Source organism: Notolabrus celidotus, chromosome 10 (assembly GCF_009762535.1).
Source record: "Notolabrus celidotus isolate fNotCel1 chromosome 10, fNotCel1.pri, whole genome shotgun sequence".
Classification (NCBI taxonomy): domain Eukaryota; kingdom Metazoa; phylum Chordata; class Actinopteri; order Labriformes; family Labridae; genus Notolabrus; species Notolabrus celidotus.
The window spans coordinates 25,820,648-25,833,536 of record NC_048281.1 but is presented as its reverse complement, the minus strand read 5'-3'; the positions used below and the strand labels follow the sequence as shown (position 1 = coordinate 25,833,536).

At 39.6% G+C, this 12,889-nt stretch overlaps 1 protein-coding gene across 2 annotated transcripts in view; it reads left to right on the top strand.

The window, feature by feature from the left end:
• The window catches only part of il1rapl1a (interleukin 1 receptor accessory protein-like 1a), a 479,938-nt gene that overhangs the window by 293,081 nt on the left and 173,968 nt on the right, over positions 1–12,889 (top strand). For both annotated transcript variants that reach the window (XM_034693769.1, XM_034693768.1), the window contains one exon: positions 11,736–12,021. In XM_034693769.1, coding sequence (XP_034549660.1) covers positions 11,736–12,021 — 286 coding nt within the window. The remainder of the gene's footprint in view (positions 1–11,735; positions 12,022–12,889) is intronic.

Below are 12,889 nucleotides of genomic sequence, written 5' to 3'. Positions count from 1 at the left end.
TATTGTCTAAAATACACTTTAAAAAGGGTCAATTTGACCCGCAATGTAACAGGAGGGTTAAGCGACTTTCAGTTCGTTGCAGTTATGGTTCCCCCTTATGGACAAAGTGTTTTTTTAATCTGAAAATTATGTTCATCACACAAACAAAAAACTCTCATCCTACTCCCCTTTCACAGTCAAATGTTTGACTTATTGATAATCTCTGCTTTGAGAAATATAAAAAGTCTGTTTATGCAGTGTGCTATTTATCACCTTGTTTGACATCTACTCTGCCGCGGCTGTTTCAGACATAAAAAATGACACTGGAGAGGTATTCAAACTCAAGTTGATGATGTTGTTTGTAGGTCAAAGAGAGGCGTAGGCATGCACTTCAGTCTGTTCCGCTACCGACGACAAAACTCATCTCTGGAGCTTTCACTGCATACCTCTAGAACTGCATTTGTTATTCAATCACAGCAGAAGGAGAGCGAAGAAGAAGAAGAAGATAGAATTACACAAAGTAGTTTTCTATATTCTGTCTAACTGTTTTTGGATAGACAGCTAAGGTAGTTCACCACCATCTTTAGAGAGAATAAGCAGTATTGGTCCACATTTGCATATAAATGAGTAATGGTGAACTGTCAGAGAGAGAGGATGATTTAGAGACACAGAAATATGGAGTGGCACAGCACAGAAGGAGAAATTAAAGAGACAGACATCAAGTTAGAGTACAAAGTCAGAGAGAGAGAAAGATAGGTTTATCAAATTCAAACACAACCCATGCACCAGTGGAACATGTAATATCTGATACAAGTATGTATGATTTATGTTCATGAAATATTGCAGTGTTGACCTTTCAGCTGAAGCAGGATCTGACTGGTTGAGTAAATTATAGATGATTTGTGATTTTCCCTCTCCCATGCAGAGAAGCTTTGGTGTTTCTGTTGACTGAACCTCGTCATTTCTAAACAAACCATATGTTGACCCCACTTTACCGTAGAAGACTGCAGGACCCAAACTGTGTCTGTTTATTGTGAATCCCAGAGAGCAACGACAGACGTCATACAGGCTTATTTTCCTTATCAGGCCGTGGTTGTCTTCAAAGGCCAGAGTCTGTAGCTGTGCTTTGATAACTCCTTGTTCTTCCTTTTGAACTCAATCAATAAATAATTACTCTGGATTACGTGTACCGATCAGTTCATAAGGCTCCTGTTCGGCATTCATTTTATGCTCTAAGTGACTTGTTTAATTCAGAGCTATAAGAGGAACCAACACTGGACAGAAAACAACACAACTTAAACTTATTGTTCAGGCAGAGCACTGATTGCATAAGCTGATTGTCTGTTTTATTCATGCTTCTTTGTAATTGTCTCGTTCGCAGCTGTGGCTTCGTGCAGGTGTACAACGCTGCAAATGTAACCTCACACTTGTCTCCATTATGCTACTGATACATTCCATTCAGTGATGCTCGTTCCTGTGGTTCCCTCCCCCTCCTCATATTTCTTTACCATGCTAGGATTTTATCTTCATTAGCATGCAAATGTAACAAAGAGGTGGATTCATTCTTCCTTTAGAATCACAGCTACAGCCCAGATTTATTTAAGAGCTCTCAAAGAACAAAGCTCATTATGAAGCAAAATGAGTAATTGTTTTATGAATCATAAAGTAGTTAGTCTGTAGTTAGTGGTCTCTTCTAATATGTCTTTGACTAAGTTGCAGTTAGTTCCAATTATTTTTTTAAAGATTCATATGAATCATAAGCAATCAAAATACTACTACTGCTACTTCAACTATTACTACTATTACTACTACTAATACTACTAGAACTTCTACTATAACTACTACTATTATTACTACTAGTAGTACTACTATTACTATTGCTACTATCACTTCTACTACTACTACTGCTACTTCTATTATTGCTACTAGAACTACTAATATCATTGCTACTACTACTACTTCAACTACTACTACTACCACTACTATTACTAATACTATTACTACTACTACTGCTACTACTACTATCATTGCTGCTACTACTACTGCTGCTACTACTACTGCTACTACTATCACTGCTACTACTACTACTAGTACTACTATTACTGCCACTTCTACTACTACTGCTACAACTATTACTGCTACTATCATTGCTACTACTGCTACTACAACTAATATCATTGTTATTACTGCTACTACTACTGCTTCTACTACTACTGCTACTACAACTACTACTACTATCAATGCTACTACTACTACTGTTGCTACTACTACTGCTACTACTATTACTGCTACTACTACTACTGCTACTACTATCACTGCTGCTACTACTACTACTACTACTACTATTAGTACTACTATTACTGCCACTACTACTACTACTACTGCTACAACTATTACTGCTACTAGCATTGCTACTACTGCTACTACAACTAATATCATTGTTATTACTGCTATTACTGCTCCTACTAATACTGTTACTACTACTACTGCTTCTACTACTACTGCTACTACAACTATTACTACTATTACTGCTACTACAACTACTACTACTATCAATGCTACTACTACTGCTGCTACTATTACTGCTACTATCATTGCTACTGCTGCTATTACAACTAATAATAACATTGTTATTACTGCTACTACTACTGCTACTACAACTACTACTGTTACTACTACTACTGCTTTTACTACTACTACTACTACTACAACAACTACTATTACTACTACTATCATTGCTACTACTACTGCTGCTACTACAACTAATAATATCATTATCAATGCTACTACTACTGCTGCTACTACTACTACTACTACTTCTTCTACTACTACTGTTACTACTGCTACTACTTCTACTTCTACTACTACTACTGTTACTACTGCTACTACTTCTACTTCTACTACTACTAATACTACTACTACTTCTACTACTACTACTAGTACTACTACTACTTCTGCTACTACTACTACTATTATTACTGCCACTTATACTATTGCTACTTATATTACTACTACTACTGCTTCTTCTTCTACTACCTCTGTTACTACTACTTCTACTTCTGTTACTACTACTTCTACTACCTGTGCTACTACTTCTACTACTACTACTACTACTAATAACAACAATAATAACAATAATATAATACTGTCAGCATACTGTCAAACATACTGTAATATAATACTGTTTTTTTTTGGCTATCTGCAGCCAAGTGACAAATGCATGCCCTTGCAGAGTTCTCCACCAGATTAGCAGTGTAGATGAGGAATTGCAAGAGTAAGCGCAACGCCAACAAGAAACAGTCATTGAACTTTGTATAACCACAAGGGCTTCAAATCAACAAAAGATTCTGTTCTGCTGAGGACTGTAACAATGTAAGAAGTCAGAAACCATGTGACCTTCTCAACCCATGTGTAAGAAGAAAGTGATTTGTAGTTTAACCCATGGTCCACCTGTTATAATGGAACATCTATGACCTGTACTGCAGCTAGACACTGGAGAGATCCCTAAAAGTTTTGACCTCCCTTTGGGGGGGCTGTTGTGCAGTCTGTTTCATTCCTTTGACCCACTGCACAGGAGATGGAGTTTAAATTACAAACCTCAAACGGCCCTGCTGGAAAACAGGATATTGATGTTCAAGCTATTTGTTTTTGTCCATTCATTTGAGGAGAGTTTCTGCTGGTTGCACATATACAGTTTTTTTTTTAAAGTATACAGTATGTTCCGCAACAGCAGCACAGGAAAATTATAAGTAATTTGGTGAAAGATTGTGGGTGGTTTTTTGATGTCATTCAGGGCGTACAAACCCGGTAAACCATTTACTATAGATTCACCTGAACACGTGGAGCCAGAAAACCATGCTGATGTACAGGATGTAATGAGTCTTTGCTAAGAATACAAAGGTTAATTTCCATCATTGCTTGTGTCGGTCATTTAATTTCCCCCAATGTTTTAGGTTTATAGAAGATGTCCGAACATATACATCAAGCCTTAGGGAAAGAGTCAGCTGTGTAGGGAGATGGAGAAGGAGTCATGTATTCAGAGTGGGTGTAAGCTGCAGGGAAGAGAGAGAGAGAGACTGAGAAAGACAGAAAGTTATTAAGAGTCCTTCTCCACATATAGATGGTTCAATATCTTCTTCCTGGCCCTGCAAGAACCCTGCCGCCCACCCAACATCTGATAATTACACTTCATTAGGAACGCAGGTAGTGATGAGAGAAGAGAGGTCGACTCCTGAGAACGACTCGAGAGCGAGTGAGAGACATGTAAGTAGGAAGCTAGGCACATTTGAGTTACATATTGTTGTGAAAGGATAATAGGAGTTTGATTATGGGGCGACGAAAAGCAGCAGTTGTCGTGGATGACTCGTATGCCTCTAATGATTGTGTGTATTGGGGGTTGGGTTGTGATAAGAGTGCATTTGCATGTTTGTGCTGCGTGGGGGTTTATGCATGAATATTAGCTCAGGGGTCTGAATTTATTGCCTTGGTTTAGTGACACACTAAGATGGACAGGTCCGCCTCAACGCTAAATTTAATAAGGCTTCAGTGAGGCACACACATTTCCTGTCGCTTGACAACCCCTGCTTGCTTTTATTTGCATCAGCCATACCTTTGCCTCTGCGCGAAAAGATTAAAAATCACTTATTTTTCAATGATATCATCCATTATGATAATACAATATCAGCAAATATGATTATATGATGTGAGAGATGAACAACTACAGCCAGGTGCAAAAACTAGATGGTTTCTTAGCTAAAAACTGAAATATATATCTATTTTATATCTTTTAGTTTAAAAAAATGAAGTAACCTGGTCAGAGCACTGACTAACCCAAATCATTTTCAGCCTCTAATAACTCTTGGTTGTAAGATTTATATCTCTACTTTTAGCCGAGCTTGTATTTAGAAGTGCCAGTTGTTAACAATTGTACGGTGGCCCTGAAGTGAAAATCACAACGGCAGATCAGAAAACACTATGGCAAATCATAAAACACAACAGCATTAACCAAACCGGAAGAAGTAGGAATTGCCGTAGTGTTTTCTGAATTGTCGTTTTAATTTGCCCTTCAGGGCCACCGTACATTTGGATTCCGTGTACGTTCATCATTTTTAAAGGCTCAACCTTTAAAAAAAACTAAAAGGCACAGGCATTAAACCAATAAAAACATATTAAATCAAGTGGTTCATCTGACATTCTTCAGTAGATACAGGCTATCCAGAGGTGCCACTAAACCTGCTGTTGCTAACATTGGCGCAGCTCATCGCTTGGCTTGTTTTTAGGTCAGGATTATGTTAGCGTGAACTGTTCAATTAGAATTTTTTTTCACAGTGGCTGAATAATCAGCCAAAGTCTACCTTTATCAAAAAGAATCAGTCACTAAAACACTAAAGTAAAAACACTTAATAAATCTGTTTGACTTTATGAATCAATGTTATGTTGCTAACATTAGCTCAAATTGTGTCTTTTAGTTTGGCATATTTTCAGGTAGGGTTCCTTAATTGTTAAATGCTTTTTTTTCAATCCACAGATTCCCCATTCTCATAAACATATTTAGGTGAAAACCATAGATTGTATAAAATATGGATGTAGTATCCGTGACGTCACACATCTGTTTCTGAAGCACTGTTTTGAGGCCAGTCGGCGGCGGCAGCCATAGTGCTGCTGTCGAGCGATTGTGACGTAAAGAGGCGGGCTTTGAGCCTCTTCGCCAACAGCTACAGGTTTCCCACAGTCAGCTGTGCCTCTCATTGGAAGACTCATGATCTCAATATCTTCAAAATTGCGGCGTTAGAAAAAAATTCACCCCCCTCACAGTGTGAGCCGATCGAGAAATAAGCTATCCAGACTACACTTGTGTTTTGTACCAGGCTGTAAACATGTTTATTTCTGCTGTAAAGATTGGCTTGTTTGAATTGGTGTGTATGTGGTTTCTGGTACCTCCAGGAGCCAGCCTCAAGCGGATCCTCGATGAACTGCAGTTTTTAGCACTCCCGCATTGGACTCATATTTTAAGACCGGAGGTTGCTGCTTGGTCAGGATTCTGTTAGCTTGAACCGTTCAATTTAAAAAAAAATTCACAGTGGCTGAATAATCAGCCAAAGTCTACCTTTATCCAAAAGGAATCAGTCACTAAAACACTAAAGTAAAAACACTTAATAAATCTGTTTGACTTTATGAATCAATGTTATGTTGCTAACATTAGCAAATTGTGTCTTTTAGTTTGGCGTATTTTCAGGTAGGGTTCCTTCATAGTTAAATTTTTTTTTTTTTCAATCCATAGATTCCCTATTCTCATAAACATATTTGGTGAAAACTGAGTGTTTTTCCAGTGCTCTTTAGCAGACACAGGACATCTAGTTGCTACAAGAACTGCTTCTACTAACATTACCCAAGCTTTTTTCTTGGAGCTGGGCTTTGTTTAAGGGTCAGGATTCTTTCGGTGTTTGTCATTCACTGAATTTTAACACAAGACGAGTTATCTTCAGAGGTTCGGTCCGCTTTGACACAGGAGCAGGATAACAAGAGTGCATTGCCATAGTAACTTTTGTTCCCTCAAATTTCACTCATCACAAATCCACCTTCTGCCACCACTGTGTGTACCCTGCATGTACTTCATGTTTAAGCAACAAAAAGGGCCTCATATTAGCTGTGGGTGCCATTTGTGCCGTGTGATAGTCTGGTAAATTATCTTAAAGTGCATGACTGTTTTTGATTTGAATTTTATCTTGATCTATTATGGAGGCACAATGCTTATGGCTTGGCACTCCCCCTTTGCTTTTCCCTTGCATCAACCATACCTACATCTTACCCATCATGTCATGTGGCAGTGTTACAGGGCATCAGTAGCCAGCGAAGGAGTGCTGCAGTTTACAGTGCTGCAGTAAGACTCAGTGGAGCAGAGGCCAGAATCCCTCAGTCTGACAGTTGCGTGGGAAAGTGTCCATATGGGAACATCCTTTACTGTATGTTCTTGTCCGAGAGCGGCTGAACAGAATTGCTACTAAAGGCGTGACGTCCCAGAGGTACAACGAGGAAAAAAGGAGATATTCCTGTGTGTGTGTGTGTATTTGTGTGTGTGTGTGTGTGTGTGTTCGTGTGTGTGCTGTCAGCAGAGAAAAAGAGTGAGAGGTGAGGACTGCAGTATTCCTCCAGCGGGAAGCATTGATTTTCCGGCCCAGCGTGGGGATGTGGGAAATGTCAGGCTCTAATTGAGTTGATAAAACCGTTTTGAGTTTCAGACGTAAATATGGTTTCCCCTCCTACAAAAGGCCACCATATTAGACAAGTCCCATTGGGAGGTCTGTGAGGAATAAAAGAGTTCCTTGTTTTGTTTTTGCAAGTGTTGATTTTAAGCATTTTGAATTCAGTTCTCGGACAGATTGTCAACAAATCTCCATGTTGAAAGCAAATGAGATGCACGCTGCTCCCTAGAAGAATGTTCTCTTTTATTTTGAATCAGGAAATAAGCTTGTTAGAACAGTTTTTGTTATGACAAGCCTCGGTTTATCTCATAAAATATTATCTGCTTTGTCACTGACAGTTTTAAGTATTTATTATGAAACTGAATATGTGGCTAGCTTAGTATAAACATACTGGAAACAGTCCAGCAGCTAACTTTGCTCTATGAAATTTAATTTGTAATTTAACTGATAACAAAATTAAATGAATTTGAAATTAAATATGTGACATGCCTACCAGTAATGCTAAGAGCTACCGAACAACAATAAAAGATATGAAGAAACACGTGGTCATGTCACCTGGGCTGCTGTTGCTCATGGAGCAATACATCAATACACTATGTATACACTACGCACTTTGCTGCACATAGACACTTTTTATATGTATTTATTACACTGCAACGCTTTACTTTTTAAATGCTTTTTATGGTATGTCCTGTCGGTATTGAATGATTGAATGTGTGTATTGTTTTTGCCCTTGAGTGAGTGAGTGAGTGAGTGAGTGAGTGAGTGAGTGAGTGAGTGAGTGAGTGCATCATCTGATTTGAGTGTAAACATTAATTTCGTTGTAGCTACAATGACAATAAAGGCTTCTGATTCTTCTGAATGCTGCTGCCATATTGGAGAGGGGGAGCCACTCCTCCTAATTAATGTTAGTTAATGACAGCAGGAAGTTTATCCACAGTTGAAACAATTATAAAACAGCAGACATGTATTTATGATCCAGGATGGTTATATAGCAAAATTAATGACATTATAATAATAAATCAATTAAGAAGGCGTTTTTGAAAATACCAATATTCAATATCTTTTCAAGAGACTCAGAGTAACATTCCTATTATAAAGTCTATTTATGTATTTTAATGTAGTATACAAAATTGTATTCGTCTCTACGGGTAAAATATCATAAAACATCTTCTAAATCTGGGAATACTATTCACTGATGTTACATTTTGAGATTTATTTCACTGTTACATGCAAAAGCTGCAGAAAAGTGTGCGTTTTTATAGTCCAGACTGTGATTTAACCAAGCGGCAACCTCCGGTCTTAAAATATGAGTCGAATGCGGAAGTGCAAAAAACTGCCTGCTAAAAATTGAGATTATGAGTCTTCCAATGAGAGGCACAGCTGACTGCGGGAACACTGTAGCTGTTGGCTAGGAGGCTCAAAGCCCGCCTCTTTAGGTCACAATCGCTCGACAGCAGCACTATGGTTGCCGCCGATGATTGGCCTCAAAACAGCTCTTCAGAAACAGATGGGTGACGTCACGGATCCTACGTCAATATCTTATACAGTCTATGGTTTTAACACAGGATCAGATGGCGGTGAACCCCTCTCCAAAATGGCGAAAGCAGCCCAGACACATCTCATATGCCTGGAGGTGGCATTACCTTGTGTTCTTCAACGGTCTTTCCTTGTTTACACCTACCTGATCTAAGCTAACTGCTCACTCCTGGATCTTAGCCGCCTTTATTGATCTATACATGTGTAGTATTGGTGGTCTTGAAAGTCTACTTAAAAGTCTTCCTTTCCAAGTGTCAGATAGGTTTCAAGGCCACAGTATCAGAAAAGTCCTATTCAGAGGTCCTCCAGGAGTGAAAGGGTTTCTTGTTTTTTTGTTTCCGTGTGTTTGCTCTTGTGCATTTTGTCACTTGGACAGCTTGTCCACAAATATGCACGTTGAAAGCAAATGACAGGCTAGAATGTAATGTTTTCTGTCACTGTGAATCAGAATACGAGCTTGTTAGAAAACAGTTTTTGTTGTGGTGTGAAGGGCAGAAATGGAGAGAGTGAGAGCACGGCAGAGGTCATTTCCATTGAAGGTGTGGAGGGTGAATAAAGGAAAGGCTGAATGAAGCCTTGGCTGTCCCTGCTGATTAGCAGATTGATATGCAAAGAGGGCAGAGGACTCACCTGCTGCCTTCAGTGGAAATTCACTTGAATGTCAAAAAGGAAAAAATGGATTGGTCTAGTTTTTATACAGTTATTATCCTGTGTTTAATGCCTGAAAACTCAATCTAGGAAGGCACATAACCAAAGTAAATTACCCTAATTTCCACAAAAATAAAAGTAAACTGCACTTTTTTTCTTTCATTAAGGTGACACATGAATAATGTAACCACATAACTCAATTCACAAATAATACAGTGTCTTCTGTTTTTAATATTTTTCATCATTAACATGCTTAACAGTTGCATAATCAAATCTAAAGTTTCAAGGAGTGCATGTGTGCCTGTTCGCATCTATAGGGGCCCTGCTCTCATTATTAGCAGTGATAATTAGACAGGCTTTGGCACATTACAACCCCCAACCCCCCCCCCAACACACACACACAAACACACATGCACTCACACTTTCTCCCCCACTTTCATATGTAAGCACACATACACACATAAGTGGCTAAGCCTACTGGTAATTTGCAGACATAATTAGGCAGACAACCAATCGTATAGGGAATGCACACTCATGCAAACACGCACACACACAGGCAGACGCACACATTACTTCCCTGGTAATTAAGAGTATTAATTACAAGCATAGCTGTCCCTGTGAGGCTCTGTATCACTCACAGACTGGCACTCAGTGGGGTTCTTATTACTTTATCTCACCACACCATCACCATCTCTCTCTCTCTCTCTCTCTCTCTCTCTCTCTCTCTCTCTCTCTCTCTCTCTCTCTCTCTCTCTCTCTCTCTCTCTCTCTCTCTCTCAGCGTCTCTGGTTACACTTGCACACTCATGTACTCCCTGGTATACACCTGATGGATAAACAAATGGGGGCTAATTAGTCGGAGAATGATAGACGGTCAGAGGTTAACCTCTGGGGGAGCTTGGGAATTGAGGGGGATCAGCATGGTGAAACTGGAGCCTGTGGGGCTGTGCCACAGTCTTTTGATTTTTGTCAAACGTCCTTTCAACTCAGTTTTCTCCTCTGCAGAATAGTTCACAATGTTGATTTCCATGAACACACAAGATATTGAAATTATTTGACCTTGTAGATTTTAAAACTGCACAAATTGTGTATAAGGCAAGGAAAAATATCTTGCCAAGAAATATTCAAAGATTATTCTTTGAAAGAGAGGGGGGTTATAACTTAAGAGGGAAGTTAAGATTAAAGATGGTGAGTGTTCGGACCACAAGGAGAAGTTGTTGTATTTCAATCTGTGGTGTAAAACTGCTGGAACAGACTCAATATGGAGCTACAGCAATGTCTGAATATAATCCAGTTCAAGAAGAGGTATAAAGAAATGATTTTCATGAGGTACAAGGAGGAAGACAAATGTTGATAATCACGAGGGGTTTACTTTTGATTGTCGGTGTAAATATGAAGATTTGACTTGTGGGAGTGCACTAGTATAATGTCAGATAATAGTGAATGAAGGGGTAGGATTAGATGAGTTTTAACTTCTTCCTACTCCTTTTTCGCACATGTAAAGTAAAATGTTTCAGTGCTTGCTAATGGAACTGATTGATTTTGTTTCTTTTGTATAACTATTTCTTCTTTTCTACTTGTATGTTATTTTTCTATTTTACTTTTACATGTTAAAAATAAAGACATCAAATTAAATCATTTTGTTATAGCTCTACCAGGAGAGCTGGGCGATATATATATTTATATATATATGTATATATATATATATATTACCCTTTCCACTCTCTGATTTTTTTCTGCACAATCAGCTCCTTTACTGTATGCACACTAACCTACATTAAGGCCAAGCTCTCAGTCCACTAGGAGCAGAGTACCTCTAGTATGTTGCATGACAGATCGCTAGGCTGTTAGCTTAAGACAAAAACTGTCCCAAAGGACGAATATCTGTCCACAGAACTGTTAGACAAGGTACACAGAGCTCCAGGCATATTCCCACTTAATGAACTAGCCTTGCACTATGTGGCACCAGAGCTTACTGTGCACCCTAAGCATTTGGAGGAGCCCTACTTGACATAATTTTTGGAGATATTTTTACAGTTCACTCCCACATTTTACAGCAGTTGCATGTTTGCATATTGCAGGAGAGTGTCTGGGCTGTCTCTGCAGAGGCCAAGGTGGCAACACATGCCCTGAATGTTTGAGCAGCGTTGGGAAAGCAGGAGGGGAGAGGGGACGTGTCTGCCATGGGCATTGCACAGTAAAATTGCAAACCTCCTAAAGCTCATACATATTGTAAAGCAGCAATGGATGACCAATTTCTATATGTGGAAAATTGTCTAGCTAATAAAGCTGTTTAAGAGAGTGTTTTCCAATAAATCCAATCATTTCTATATATTAATGTCCCTATCTGTCTGTGATTTCTCTGCAGTGGACGGCTGTACAGACTGGTCAGTGGATTACCTAAAGTACCGGGTGCTGCAGGGTGAGCCGGTGCGTCTGAAGTGTGCTCTGTTCTATGGTTACATCCGGGCCAACTACAGCCAGGCGCAGAGTGTTGGCCTCAGCCTCATGTGGTACCGCAGCTCTGGCCTGGGACACAGTGACTTCGAGGAGCCAATCTCTTTCGACGGCATACGTATGAGCAAGGAGGAGGACGCCATCTGGTTCAGACCGGCTGACCTCCAGGACGCTGGCCTCTACTCCTGCGTGCTACGGTAAGAGAGGGAGGGGAAAAAAGAGAGAAGGAAATAGATTGAGAGGTGCATTGAAAGTGTAGTTAAACAAGTAGATTTAATTGAGTTTGCTGAAGTTTTTACACCATTTCAAAGATTAAGTTGTATGTTTTATGTTTGTTTCCAGAAGAGGAGATTAATACCACTCACATGTTTGTGCATTGAGTAGTTAGCTGGAGCACTGAGGTGACTCACCTTGCCTAGCATAAAAACTGGGAGCAGGAGAGAACAACCAGCATGGCTTTTGCCCTCAAGCTTATGGGTGGCTGTAATACTGTATAGGGTGACCATATATTCTAACCTTCATAGAGACACAGCCAACAGTGCCCCAATATTACATATATTTTTTTATATTTTCAATGATATTTAGCCTATCTAGGTCATTTAGAATGATTACTTCCTTTAACCATGTAAAATCTGCAAATAAAACATGTTCATTTTAAGAAATATGCAAACCTCTGTTCAACAATATTTCAACACTGCAGAATTATTATAGCTGCACACATCTAGCAGCACAGTCAATGTAGTGAAGATGTGTTTTTTGATCAATGCCTGGGTCGAGAGAGAAAGAGAAAGACAGACAGGCAGTCAGGCAGGCAGGCAGGCAGGCAGGTGTGCAGGCAGGTGTGCAGGCAGGCAGGCAGGCAGGCAGGCAGGCAGGCAGGCAGGCAGGCAGGCAGGCAGGCAGGCAGGCAGGCAGGCAGATAGACAGAGGGAGATATCACAGCTGATATTTTACAGTTAATATTGTCAACTTTCTCTACCAAGGTCTGGATCTTGGTGAAATCATAGGTGATTACAACTTTTGCCACATCCTTGCTACATATATGAGCTCATGGTAGAATTGTAT